The sequence below is a fragment of the Hemitrygon akajei genome, chromosome 15 (genome assembly GCF_048418815.1).
Source record: "Hemitrygon akajei chromosome 15, sHemAka1.3, whole genome shotgun sequence".
Taxonomy (NCBI): domain Eukaryota; kingdom Metazoa; phylum Chordata; class Chondrichthyes; order Myliobatiformes; family Dasyatidae; genus Hemitrygon; species Hemitrygon akajei.
In genome coordinates this window covers 26,346,476-26,361,739 of record NC_133138.1, presented here as the reverse complement: position 1 = coordinate 26,361,739, position 15,264 = coordinate 26,346,476, and the positions used below count along the sequence as shown (strand labels likewise).

The window sequence follows — 15,264 nt, the reverse complement described above, 5'->3', positions numbered from 1 at the left end:
CTGCTAGTGCTAACTGCTGACATACTGTGCAAGTACTGGCCTGTCTTTGCTGGTCCCTGAAGTCCTGTTTTCAGTTTTAAATATGCAAGTAATGCAAACACATTGATGGTAGGGGTACAGAAGCATTCCAAACTCTCTTAACCCAATAAAACTAAGATGTGCATTATTACACAAAATATTCAGTTCTAAATGTTCAGTAATGTCTATTTCAAAATCTATAAAATTAATCTTGGGTGTCTTTCAATATATTTATAGTTAACCTTGTCCTCGAGGACTACTCCTGCTCATTCCAGTAATGGACTGAGTTTGCTTTTCCAGGTTTAGCAGACAGATTTCCCATCTTGAGTACTGCAGAATTCAGCAAGTTTCAGCTCTGGAATCTGATGAGCTTCATCAGTGTTCTGTACTTATTATTTATATTCAAATCAAAATCTGATTCAAGTTTAATTATCATTCAACCACACATGAATACAGGCAAACAAAACAGTGTTCATTTGGGGCCAAAGTGCAACAGATACACAGCACATTCAAAATAACAAGCAAAATAACAGTCACGCCCAGTCTAGCTACTCCGATCAGCAAGCAGCTCACTAACGGGGCAGACCCAAATCTCTTGCAGCCCAGCACCATCCGACCATAAGAAAGACATTTAACTAAGAAAGAGGCTATTCAGCCTATCAAGTTTATGTCTGTTCCCAACAGAACAATCCAACGGACCCCTGTTGGGACTTCTACATACTGATGAAGGAAGCTTTCCTGAACACTTTTGGCAAACTATTCCATCTAGTCCTTTTACAGTATGGGATTCCCATTCAATATGTGGAAAGTTAAAATCGCCTACTGTAACAACCTTGTGTTTCTTGCAACAGTCTGTGATCTTTTTACACATTTGTTGCTCGAAGTTTCTAGGACTGTTAGGTGTCATACCTTCCTTATTTCTGTGCCCTGTTGATCTATGCCCTGACCTCATCCATCTTTCCTATGGTACTTCTTGCGTTGAAATATACACAGCTCAAAACACTAGTTGCACCCTGCTCAACCTTTTGATTCCTGATTTTTGTCTGAGATCTTACAGGATCTGTCTCCACTAACTGTTTTGGCACAGTCGTTCCCATCCCCCTACCACTCTAGTTAAACCCCACCGAGCAGCATTGTCAAACATTCCTGCTAAGATATTAAATGAGGCCTGAGGCTCCAATAATCTTGTGCCCTCCTTCCTACTCCAGCCCCTTAGCTACATGTTAATCTGTATAATCTTCCTAATTCTGGCCTCACTAGCACATGGCACTGGTATCAATCCAGAAATCACAACCCTTGTGGTCCTGCCCTTTAACTTAGCACCTAGCTCCCTGGACCCACTTTACAGAATGTCGTCACTCGTCCTACACGTGTAATTTGTACCGACATGGACCATGATCTGTGAATATTCACTCTCCCACTTAAGAATGCTGCGGACTCAATCCGAGATATCTCAGATCCTGAAACCTAGGGGGCAACATACAATGAGGGAATCTTGTTCTCGCCCACAGAACCTCCTTTCCATTCCCCTAGCTAACAAATCCCTTATCACCACAGCGTGCCTCTTCTCCCCACTTCCCTTCTGAGTCGCAGAGCCAGAGACCCAACCACTGTGACTTCCCTCTGTAAGGTCAACCCACCCCACCCCCGCCCCACAACAGTATCTGAAGTGATATACCTGCTGTTGAGGGGGATGCCCACAGGGGTACTCTGCACTGGCTCCTTAACCCCATTCTCTTTCCTCACTGTCACCCAGTTTCCTGTGTCCTGCACCCTGGGTGTAACTACCTCCCTATATGTCCTATCTATCACTCATTCAGCCTCCCGAATGATCCGGAGTTCATCCAGTTCCAGCTCCAACTCATCAATGTGGATTGGAGCACCTCGCAGCTGTAGTAATCAGGAACACTGGAAGCCTCCCTGCTTCCCTGTATCGTGCAGCTATCCTGTCTGGCAACTGTACTGTCCTAGCTGAACAGATGTAAAGAAAGGAAGAAAATTAAAAAACTTCACCTGGATCTTTCTTTTGTGCCTTCTCGGACTGAAGCCTTGAAAAGCTAAAGCATCACCACTCTAACTCCGGTGATTTTCATGATCAGCAGCCCAAAATCCATAAGATACACCCAAAAGTATTCAGGAAGCAATATCTTCGTTGTCAAGTGTATTTTGTAATACATCTTTCACACTGCCAAATGGGGGAGGGCTGGTTTCAGTGCCCTTGTGTAAGGACAATGGGGATGGGGAGTGAGTAGTGAGTAGTCTCATAATGGCAGTAATGCTTTCTGTGCATTTTTAAGTGCAAGAAGCCAAATCAATTTGCAGTTTAATTGTTGCTTGTGTTATCTGACAGGTGGTTTGTGGAATTCTTCTTGCTCCTAACCCAGCTGGGGTTCTGCTGTGTTTACTTTGTATTTCTGGCTGACAACATTAAGCAGGTAGGTGTTACCTTAATGACTACTTATGTTGTTGCAGTAAAGTCATTGCAATGAAAGCTGTTTAGCAACATGGATAGCAAAAGGCATTCTTCAAAAAGCACAGAAAATCTGCAGACGCTGGAAATCCAAGCAACACACACAAAATGCTGCAGGATCTCAGCAGGCCAGGCAGCATCTGTGAAACAGAGTACAGCTGACGTTTCATGCCGAGACCCTTCATCGGGACTGGAGAGAAAAAAGGATGAGAAGTCAGAGTATGAGGGTGGGGGGAGTGGAGGAAGAAACGCAAGGTGATAAGTGAAACCAGGAGGGGGAAGGGGTGAAGTAAAGAGCTGGGAAGTTGATAGGTAAAAGAGATACTGGGCTGGAGAAGGGGGAATCTGAATAGGAGAGGGCAGAAGGCCATGGAAGAAAGAAAAGTGGGGGAGGAGCACCAGAAGGAGATGAGGTGTGAGAGTGACACAGCAATGGGGAACGGTGAAGTGGGGGTGGGCAGTTACTGGAAGTTAGAGAAATTGATGATCATGCCATCAGGTTGGAGGCTTCCCAAACCGAATATAAGGTGCTGCTCCTCCAACCTGAGTGTGGCCTCATTGCGACAGTAGAGGAGGCCATGAACTGATGTGTCAGAATGGAAATGGGAAGTGGAATTAAAATGGGTAGCCACTGGGAGATCCTGCTTTTTCTGGCGGACGGAACGTAGGCGCTCGATGAAGCGGTCTCCCAGTCTATGTCGGGTCTCACCGATATACAGGAGGTCACACCGGGAGCACCGGACACAGTGTATCACCCCAACAGACTCGGAGGTGAAGTATTCCCTCATCTGGAAGGACTGGTGGTAGGGAGGGAGAAGGTGTAGGGGCAGGTGTAGCACTTGTCTTGCTACGCCTACTTCCTTCCTTTATTAGTTGAAGCATTGATTCAAGAGTCTGGAGGTTGTATCGCAGCTTTACATAGCTCTGGTTAGGCCGCATCTGAAGTGTTGCATTCAACTGTGGTACCCCCTCCCCCACATCATGGGAAGAATGTATAGGCTTTGAAAAGGGTGCTGGAGAAGCCTCCTAAGTTGCTGCCTGGATTCGAGGGTATGAACTATAAGGAGAAGTTGAGCAAACTAGGGCTGTTTTGTCATTAGGGGCCTGTTTGTGTGAGGGGCACACAGCTCAATGTCCCTGTGCTTTGTTGTTTTAGATATGATAGGGGTAGCTTAAAAGGAGGTGGAGGGTTGGCACTAATAAGGGGGAATGTCACCAGCGGTACTTAGACAGCTCGGCCAAAGAGGCAATTTGGATGGAGCTCGGGAACATGGTGCAATTGTGCTGATGAGATTATGCGTTGGGCCCCCCTGAGAGCTAGAGGAACAGACAGGTAAACATTATGGAGGCACAGGAACAATAGAGTAGTCCTAGTGAGGGACCTTAACTTACCCAGTATTGATTGAAATTTCCTGAATAAAAGAGGCTCGGATGGGACGGGATTTCTTTGTTGCATCCAAGAGGGGTGTGTTGGGGGTGGTGTATATCAGCATGCTCCGTGGGTTGCAGGATGTGAGCTACAAGGAAGGATAAGTCAAACTGGGCTGTTCCTTTTAAAGTGTCAGGTTGAGGTATGGTTATCAGCAAAGTTCAAAGTACATACTTGTCACCATATTCAACCCTGTGATTTGTTTTCTTGCGGGCATACTCAGTAAATGCAAGAGCCATGATAGAACTGGTGAGAGACTGCCACCAGTAGGACAGCAAGCAGCCCGTGTGCAAAAGGCAATAGATTGTGCAAATACAAAAGAAATAATAATAATAATAATAATAAATAAATAATAAGCAATAAATACCAAAAACATGAGATGAAGTTTCCGTGAAAGTGAGTCCACAGGTTGTGGGACAGTTCCGTGACGGGCCATGTGAAGTTGGGTGAAGATCTTTTTCAGGTTGGCAGCCGGTAACTACGTAGTCATGTAATTTGGAGGTTGATGCTCCAGCTTTTCAAAGTCTATATTGAGTTTGGCCAAGGCACCAAATGTTATTTCCAACACAAAACAAAAAAATGAAATCTGTCTAGCCTTCCGCAGATAAAGATAGGGGTCCCTGCAAAGTCAGCTGTGTGTGTCGTTTGTGAAGTGATGTGTTTTTTCAGCTCCTTTATCTGGATGTCTGTGTGTTCCAGATACTTAGCCACAAAGTTTGCATGAGAAATGTCTCCTCCACTCTGGAGTAATGCAAACCAAATACACTTTAAGCGGCTGCCTGACTTTAAGGTCTAACTTTTTACTTCTAGGTTGTGGATGCAGCAAACATTACAACTAATGACTGCAGTCGAAATATCTCCACGGTTGGATATGGAAGCATGGACAGCCGCCTGTATATGCTCAGCTTTCTGCCGTTCATCATTCTGTTGGTCTTCATTCCAAACTTGAAGTACCTGGCTCCTTTGTCAATGCTAGCCAACCTAGCTATGCTTGTGAGCCTTGTCTTGATTTATATCCACCTCTTCTCAGTGAGTAATTTCAATTTATTTTCCTTCATATGTGACTTAATTTTGCTTTTGTCATGCTTTTGAAAACATGGTTTAAGTTGCTAAAGCTCACTTTATAAAAAGTGGGGAAAGTGGGGGGGAAATCACAAACCTCTGCTAAAACCTCTTGAAATGTTAGTGTTTTGACTATATTTGTACAAATCTTGAGTTTTTTTGTTGTCATTGTGTGCCATTTGAAATTGTAGCCATGACTGGGAAAAAAAAGACCTTTTTACGTACCAAATTTACTACTTTACATTTTGGAATAGAATGCTGATTCAAATAGATAACTTTGGCCAAAGATACAAGTTTGGAATAGTTGGTTTTCATAACGTAAAGTCAACATTTTGTTGATGCATATATTTCAGAGTTCATTATCTTCTATAACTGTTCTTAGAAGTGCAATTTGTTTCAACTAGTTTACAGTCAAGTTTTTGCTAAATGCCAATAAAATATTGGGGTGGATATAGGGTGTTCTATTTGGAAAGGCAAAAACTGTGATGTTGCTTAGGCATAGCATCACATGTATATGCTCAGCTTTCTGCCGTTCATCATTCTGTTGGTCTTCATTCCAAACTTGAAGTACCTGAACTTCAAGTTCAGGTACTTGAACCGAACTAACAGAATATGCTTTAATACTCAACTCAGTAAGTCAGAAAATAAATCGTTGGGCACTGTAGGAAATGGAATCAGAATCAGGTTTAATATGTCATGAAATTTTTAACTTTGCAGAAGCGGTACATTACAATACATGATAATATAGGGAAAATGAATTACAGTAAGTAAATATATGTATATCAAATAGTTATATTAAATAAGTAGTGCAAAGATAGTAGTGAGGTAGTGTTTGTGGTTTCAATGTCCATTCAGAAATAGGATTGCAGAGGGTAAGAAGTTGTTCCTGAATCGCTGAGTATGTGCCTTCAGGCTTCTGTACCTCTGACATCATGATAACAATGAGAAGAGGACATGTCCTGGGAAATGGGGGTCCTTGATGATGGACACTACCTTTTTGAGACATCACTCCTTGAAGATGTTTTGGATACTACAGAGGCTGGTGTCCATGATGGAACTGACTAATTTTACAACACACGAGCTTACTATGATCCTGTACAATACACACCCCATACCAGATCTTGATGCAGCCAGTCAGAAAGCTCTTAACAGTATATTTGTACAAACTTTTGAGTGTTTTAGGTGACATATGAAATCTCCTCAAATTCCTAATGGAATATAGCCACTGTTTTGCCTTCTTTGTAGCTGCATCGATACGTAGGGACCAAGAGTCTGAAATTGCTGATCCTTTCCACTTCTGATCACTCCATGAGGATTGGTGTGTGTACCTTGTCTTTCCCTTTCTGAAGTCCACAATTGGCTCTTTGGTCTTACTGACACTGAGTGCAAGATTGTTGCTGCAACACCACTCAACCAGCTGGTATATCTCACTCCTGTATGCACACTCGTCATCATCTAAGATTCTGCCAACAATGATTGAATCATCAGCAAATTTATGGATGGCATTTGAGCTATGCCTAGCCACACAGTCATGGTTATAAGGAGAGTAGAGCAGGGGGTTAAGCACATATCCCTGAGGTGCAGTAGCATCATTTGTCAGCGAGATGGAGATGTTATTACTAGTCTGCAGAGATTCTGGTCTTCTGGTTAAGAAGTCGAGGATCCAGTCGCAGAGGCCCAGGTTCTGTAGCTTTTCAATCAGGACTTTTAAGTTGATCTAAATGAGTTAACCAATTTGGCCTCCTAGATGATTTAATTTTCCTAGTAAAATTCTTGCTGACTTCCTGTATAAATGAAACCAAAGCATCCCAATTTTGAAGCTACAACTTCTTTGCAATAAAAATCATCTGCCTTTTTTTAAAACTGATTAGACCTGTATGTTAACTTTATTGATCCATGGACGTAAGCCCTGAAGTCCCTCTGTACTTCATTCACTTGCAGACTCTCTGCATTTAGATCTGCCTTTTGAATTCTCTTACCAGAGTGCTTGACCTTACTTCCCCACTCTGAACTCCATTCCATACAGCAATCAACTCCATTTATTTCCCATGTCATGGATCCAGTGCAAACTTTCCCTTCCTCCAAGTCCTTCAAAGTTCAAAGTGTGGCGACCCACTTCCTAGCGCACTCGAACCGGCTCACAGATAGCCAGCGCGCCGGCATAAAGGCCAGTCCCAAAAGGGCGCCAAGTCTGCTTCACCAGCAAGGGGAAAAGCCCGTGCGTGGGACGGGACTGTGAATACGTGCCCCCTACAGCATCCGCACCCGGGGAGGGCGAGATCAGGAAGGCTTTAAAGCGAGGCCGCGAAGTTCGAATAAAATCTCTTCTGTAACCGCAGTTCATCGACTACGTGTCGTTATTTCAGCGCTGCGTGTAGCACACCGCTACAAAAGTACATTTATTATCAAGGTGCAAGGTGCAATCCTGAGATTCGTCTTCTTGCAGGCAAGGCAATCAAATGCGCCGAGAAAAGATTGCGCAAACAACAAAAAGGGAATTAATTAGCATGCAGTTCTGAGGGAATTAAACATGAAATCACAGCCTAAAGTGAGTCCACCACCAAGGTGATCAAACCTCGCTGTGTTGGACACAAGACTCCTGCACTTCCGCCAGCAGCTGCGAGATGGAGCCTGGTCAAGCACAAGCAGATGACACCGAACACCCATTGGTTTTCCACTCTCACCTTCATCGATTTCAGTCTTGCACGACGCTTTAATCGGTGCACAGTAATGGAACTGACCATGGGTTTGTGTTCCGCCATTAGGGATCGACATAGCGTACACTCCCAGTAATGCCCATAGCTACACTCCATGCCGAATCCCCTAGGAGGTCACAGAAGCTCCAGATTGTTAAGTCGACCCAAAAATACGTTCCTTAAAAGGAAATTACAGGTTGCAATCAATCAGAAGTATATTTATAAGAAAAAAAAGTATCCAGAAGCTTTGTAAGCCATTTACAAGTTGTCACCATTTGTCACTGGCACCATCTTGCCGGTAATGAATTGTTGACTAGTTGGTGTGTCTCATCCAACGTAGTGCACTTGATAATGACAAATATGTCATCCACATATCAAATCTGTAGATTTGGCGGAATCAGTGGCAGAACTATTTGCTCCAGTCGCTGCATGACTGCCTCGTCGACGAGCCCCGAGATAGGCGATCCCATTGGTGTGTCCTTGATTTGTTCATGCATTTGTCTATTAAGAATAAAATACCCCATACCTACAACGCACAGAATGAACACCATATGCAAAATTCCATGCACCAACTGCAACAAGCATTATATTGGACAGACTGATAGGAAGCTATCAACAAGGGTACCTGAACACCAACGGTCTATAAACCATCATGATCAACTTTCCCTTGTAGTTATACATTGTGACAGCGAAGCACATCAGTTTGTCTGGACCAATGTCACTATCCTAGGCCAATCTCGTCAATGACAAGCCTGAAAGTTCTTAGAGGCTTTATTCTCTACACAGAATTCTGTCAACAAGCATGTCAAAATGAACCCAGTTTTCATCACACTTCAGCATCAAGTGGTCAGTCCAGAGCCAAGAGCCAAGTCACACCTGATAATATGCGTCAATCAATGAGGATGACGCTAATCCTACATAACGGTTGACTAACACATCCAGGACAACAATTATCACCTAATCGGATTTTAACGAACCAATCGCGGATTACATAATCGATAACCAATAGAAATGGCACACACGTGCGCACTAGATCACCAACATTTCATTCGAAATTGCACTGATGATGTTGCCTGGCTGGGTAACGAAGTGTCTGCAAGCTAACAAGCCAGCTCGACGAGCTAGTCAACAACAACATCTTCAACCTGAGCTACAAATCTTTTCCAACATCTTATCTTAGTCCAATATATTTTAAATTTAGAAAATGAGACAGAAAAATGTAAAAATTGTTGTGGGGCCTGAATACTTTATCAATACACTATATGTGTGTGTGTATATATTTATATATATATATATATATATATATATATATATATATATATATATAATATGCACCAGCATCTATCTGTCCATTATTGAATTTAATCTTGAGCATGAATTTATGAATGTGGTGAAAATTTTACTCATAAACATTAGATGTAATATATAATTCTTAATTATGCAGCATATTTCACATACGTCGGATCTGCCAAAAGTTGGTGATTGGAAATCTTTTGCAATGTTTTTTGGAACAGCTATATTCGCATTTGAAGGCATTGGTGTGGTAAGTGAAAGATAATTATGTCAATGGTGTTGGTGTTAGTCTTTTTAATATATGATTGAAATTACACAGCTATTTCTATATTTAACCCTGCAGTCAACAAAACTGTAACCTGAGCTACTGCTTCTGTAGCCATTGGTTTGGTTAATTTTACTAATTTTTCCCTTTACTGCATGTGACGAGGAGCACTTGGTAAACACTCACAAACATCACCTTGTCATTCTACTGTCATAGTGATTAGTGTACATGCTTTAGTATCTTCCCTGGTATGGTTTTATAAGGGGTCTAAACTAAGCTGATGTGCTCAGATTAGCTTTATGGTGCCTTTCCTGCCATACATTGTTTAGTCATCTCTGACAAATCTGTTGGAATTCTTTAAAGAAATAATAAGCAGGATAGACAAGAATCGGTGGATGTTGTGTACTTGGATGTTCAGAGGGCCTTTGACAAGGTGCCACACGTGGAGCTGCTTAACAAGTTAAGAGCCCATTGTGTTACAGGAAAAATACAGGCATGGATAGAGCTTTGGCTGATTAGCAGGAGGCAAAGAGTGAGAATAAAGGGGGCATTTTCTGGTTGGCTGCCAGTGACGAATGGTGTTCCAGAGAGGTCTGTTTTGGAACTACTTTTTTTATGTTATATGTCAATGACTCGGATGATGGAAGGTTTACCAAAGCTTTTCGTAAAGTTTGTGGACAATACAAATATAGGTGGAGGGGCATGTTGTTTTGAGGAAATAGCTACAGAAGGAATTACGACAGATTAGGAGAATGGGCAAAGAAGTGGCAGATGCAACACAGTGTATGGTCATGCACTTGTGTAGAAAATATAAAAGGGCCCTCCAACATACAGGCCCTTCGACCTACAAAGTTGTGCCGAACATGTCCTTATCTTAGAAATTACCTCGGGTTACCCATAGCCCTCTATTTTTCTAAGCTCCATGTATCCATCCAGGAGTCTCTTAAAAGACCCTGTCGTTTCCGCCTCCACCACCGTCACTGGCAGTCCATTCCACACACTCACCACTCTCTGCATAAAAAAACTTACCCCTGACATCTCCTCTGTACCTACTTCCAACCATCTTAAAACTGTGCCCTCTCATGCTAGCCATTTCAGCCCTGGGGAAAAGCCTCTGACTAGCCACATGATCAATGACTCTCATCATCTTATACACCTCTGTCAGGTCACCTCTGATCCTCCGCCACTGTAAGGAGAAAAGGCCGAATTCACTCAACCTATTCTAATAAGGCATGCTCTCCAATCCAGGCAACATCCTTGTAAACCTCCTCTGCACCCTTTCTATGGTTTCCCCATCTTTCCTATAATGAGGCGACCAGAACTGAGTACACTACTCCAAATGAGGTCTGACCAGGGTCCTATATAGCTGCAACATTATCTCTCGGCTCCTAAACTCAATCCCACGATTGATGAAGGTCAATGCACCATATGCTTTCTTAACCACAGAGTCAACCTGCGCAGCAGCTTTGAGTGTCCTATGGACTCGGACCCCAAGATCCCTCTGATCCTCCACACTGCCAAGAGTCTTACCATTAATGCTGTATTCTGCCATCATATTTGACCTAGCAAAATGAATCACTTCACATTTATCTGGGTTGAAGTCCATCTGCCACTTCTCAGCCCAGTTTTGCATCCTATCAATGTCCCGCTGTAACCTCTGACAGCCCTCCACACTATCCACAATACCTCCAACCTTTGTGTTATCAGCAAATTTACTAACCCATCCCTCCACTTATTCATTTATAAAAATCACAAAGAGTAAGGGTCCCAGAACAGCTCCCTGAGGCACACCACTGGTGACCGACCTCCATGCAGAATATGACCCATCTACAACCACTCTTTGCCTTCTGTGGGCAAGCCAGTTCTGGATCCACAAAGCAATGTCCCCTTGGATCCCATGCGTCCCTACTTTCTCAATAAGCCTTGCATGGGGTACCTTGTCAAATGTCTTGCTGAAATCCACTACATCTACATGTACATCTACTGCTCTATCTTCATCAATGTGTTTAGTCACATCCTCAAAAAACTCACTCAGGCTCATAAGGCATGACCTGCCCTTGACAAAGCCATGCTGACCATTCCTAATCATATTATGCCTCTCCAAATGTTCATAGCTCCTGCCTCTCAGGATCTTCTCCATCAACTTACCAACCACTGAAGTAAGAAGGTTAATAGGCAGAAGTTGATAGAAGGTTTAAGGCAGAGGTTGATAGATTCTTGATTGGTCGGACATAGAGAGATATGGGGAGAAGGCAGGGGATTGGAGCTGAGGGGAAAAATGCATCAGACATGATGAAATGGCAAGGCAGACTCAATGGGCCAAATGGCCCAATTCTGCTCCTATCTCTTATCGTCTTGTATTCCATTCCTATAGTACTGAGGATATGTAAATATGTCATGTTGTTTGTGTACTATATTTAAGGTCAAAGCTTCTGTTTATATTTTAATGTGATTGTAACTACATTGTGGGGTATATCATATTCTAATTCATGTATAGACGTAAGTTAACTTTGTTGTATGTCCTAGTGCCTAAAAAAATGCTGATTGCCCTCAGTGAGACAGAGCGAGAAATTGAACTCCCTAGTGTCCACATTGGCCAAGTAGAAGTACAGAACTATTATGTTTTATGGTTGATATCTTTTTGTAAGGCCATAAGACATAGGAGCAGAATTAAGCCATTCAGCTCATCGAATCTGCTCCACCATTCTATCATGGCTGATCCCGGATCCTACTCAATCCCATATAGCTGCCTTCTCACCATATCCTTTGATGCCCTGCCCAATCAGGAAACAATCAACTTCCACCTTAAGTATGCCCACGGACTTGGCCTTCACCGCAGTCTGTGGCAGAGCATTCCACAGATTCACTACTCCCTAGCTTTAAAAAAATCCTTCTAAACCTCCGTTTTGAGGCTGTGCCCTCTCGTTCTGGATATCCCCACCATTAGGAAACATCATCTCTACGTCCACCTTATCTGGTATTTTTAATATTTGGTAGGTTTCAGTGAGACCTCCGTACATTCTTCTAAATTCCAGTGAGTACAGGCCCAAGGCTGTCAAATTTTCCTCATCTGTTAACACCTTCATTCCTGGAATCATCCTCATGAACCTCCTTTGGACTTTCTCCAATGACAACATATCCTTTCCGAAATATGAGGCCCAAACCTGTTGACAATACTCCAAGTGTAACCTGACTAGTGCCTTATAAAGCCTCAGCATAATCTCCTTGCTTTTACAAGGGGTGATTGATAAGTTTGTGGCCTAAGGTAGAAGGAGTCAATTTTAGAAGACCCAGTACATTTACTTTTCAACATAGACCCCTCCTGTATTTACACACTTAGTCCAGTAGGCGTGGAGCATATGGATCTTGGACCTCCAGAAAGTGTCCACAGATGGGTGATTGATAAGTTTGTGGCCTAAGGTAGAAGGAGATGAGTTGTACAGCTCTCGTTACTTGCACATGCAGTTCAACTCTTTGAGTGATTATGCAGAAAGTTTGAAGTTAATAACTCATCTCCTTCTACCTTAGGCCACAAACTTATCAATCACCCCGATGAGTTATTAACTGATGAGTTATTAACTTCAAGCTTTCTGCATAATCACTCAAAGAGTTGAACTGCATGTGCATGTAGCGAGAGCTGTATAACTCATCTCCTACCTTGGGCCACAAACTTATCAATCAGCCCTGCAGTGGACACTCTCTGGAGGTCCAAGATCCATATACTCCACGACCGCTGGACTAAGTGGGTAAATGTAGGAGGGGACTATGTTGAAAAAGGTTTTCTAAAATTGACTCCTTCTACCTTAGGCCACAAACTTATCAATCACCCCTCGTATGTTCTATTCCCCGTGAAATGAATGCCAACATTGCATTTGTCTTCTTTACCACAGACTCAACCTGTAAATTAACCTTCTGAGAGTTTTGCATGGGGTCTCTTAAGTCTCTCTGCACCTGTGATGTTTGAATTTTCTCTCCATTTAGATAATAGTCTGCAGTACTGTTCCTTTTACCAAAATGCATTATCATACATTTCCCAACACTGTATTCATCTGCCTCTTTTTTGCTCTTTTTTCCAATTTGTCTAAGTCCTTCTGCAGTCCTCAGCAATACCTACCCCTCCACCTATCTTCGTATTGTCCTCAAATTTTGCCACAACGCCATCATTTCCATTATCCAAATCATTGACAACCAATGTGAAAAGTAGCAGTCTCAATACTGACCCCTGAGGAACACCACTAGTCACCAGCAGCCAACCAGAAAAGGCCCCTTTTATTCCCACTCACTGCTTCCTGCCTGTCAGTCATTCCTCTATCCATGCTGGTATCTTTCCTGCTATTCCATGGGATTTTACCTTGTTAGACAGCCTCATGTACAGCACCTTATCAAATGCCTTCTGAAAATCCAAGTAAATGACATCCACGGCCTTTCTTTTGTTCACCCTGCTTGTTACTTCCTCAAAGAACTCTAATAGTTTTGTCAGGCAAGATTTCCCTTGACGGAAACCATGCTGACTTTGACTTGCTTTATCATTAGTTTCCAAGCACCCCAAAACCCCATCTGAAATAATAGACTCCAACACTTTACCTACCAGCCACTGAAGTTAGGCGAACTGGCCTTTGAAGTGGTTCTTGACAGATCATGTCCAATGAATCCGTTATCTCTTAAGCAACCTCTCTCAGGCCTTTGGGATGTAGTTCATCTGGTCCAGGTGACTTATCCACCTTAAGACCTTTGAGCTTGCCAGCACTTTTCCCTTTGTAATAGCAATGGCACTCACTCCTGCTCTCTGACACTCACAGACCTCTGGCACACTGCTAGTGTCTTCCACAGTGAAGCCTGATGCAATGTACTCATTAAGTTCATCCACCATTTCTTTGTCCCCCATTACTACCTCACCAGCATCATTTTCCAGTGGTCCAATAGCAACTCTCACCTCCCTTTTACTCTTTATATAACCCACATATCTAACACTTTACTAAATTCACTTTACGACCCAGCCTTTCCTTATTTGAAACGTTTTACATCTGTTTGATAAATGCTAACGTCAAACCTTTTGTTGACTCTTGACTGAAGTTTTTCTAACCAAAGTAACATTTCTTGGGCAGTCCTGGTGCTCTAGATATAATTCAAAGCCAGTGAGAGACCTTTTAAAAGTACGGCTGCTATTGTAATGTAAAAAAAACACAAAGTATGCATGGAAAGATCGCACCAACACTATGGTAATTAAGAAATCAGCTTCAGGGAAAATTTTCCACCATTAAAGATTCATGAAAATTTACAATGATTCTTTTTCCATCCCAATTAATGAACTTCCGCAGCACTGGTAGTGACTATACTGAATGTGTCTAAAATATTGTGTTTTTATTCATTATTTTCTCTAAGGTGCTTCCACTTGAAAACCAGATGCAGAAACCACATAAATTTCCAATAATTCTGTATTCAGCTATGTCAATTGTGACAACTTTGTATGTAATCACTGGAGTTCTGGGATACATTTGCTTTGGAGCTGATATTAAAGGAAGTGTAACCCTCAATTTGCCACCTTGCTGGTAAGTGTTCATGAACATTGCTGGTCTTAAGCTTGATGACAGATTAATTTGATCTCTTAGATGCATTGTACTTTTGTTAAGTATTTTGATAGCTTCCCTTTGGAATATTGTCAGTAAAACTTAACAATCAGCTTTGCATATTTATCTTTCCCAACATGGCACTGAGACTTCTGGATTATTTATTTTTCAGCAAATATGTGCATGTGAAGGCAGCTATTAAAAATCCTTGTTCATTTTGAAATAAACTAGATAGCTTTCTTTTGAACAGACTTTGTACATCTGAGTAAAGTTCAAAGTAAATTTGATTATGAAAGTACATATATGTCACCATATACAACCCTGACGTTCATTTTCTTGCAGACATATTCAATAAATCCATAATAGAATAATGCCCATAATAAAATCAGTGAAAGTCTGCACCAGCCAGTACAACCAGTGTACAAAAGTCAACAAGCTGTGCAAATACAAAAAGAAGGAAATAA

The 15,264-nt window shown here is 42.2% G+C and overlaps 1 protein-coding gene across 1 annotated transcript in view; it reads left to right on the top strand.

Moving 5' to 3' along the window:
• Positions 1-15,264, top strand: part of slc36a1 (solute carrier family 36 member 1) — a 63,460-nt gene that overhangs the window by 32,108 nt on the left and 16,088 nt on the right. The window contains exons 6-9 of the mRNA XM_073067319.1: positions 2,369-2,453; positions 4,728-4,946; positions 9,120-9,218; positions 14,616-14,782. Coding sequence (XP_072923420.1) covers positions 2,369-2,453; positions 4,728-4,946; positions 9,120-9,218; positions 14,616-14,782 — 570 coding nt within the window. The remainder of the gene's footprint in view (positions 1-2,368; positions 2,454-4,727; positions 4,947-9,119; positions 9,219-14,615; positions 14,783-15,264) is intronic.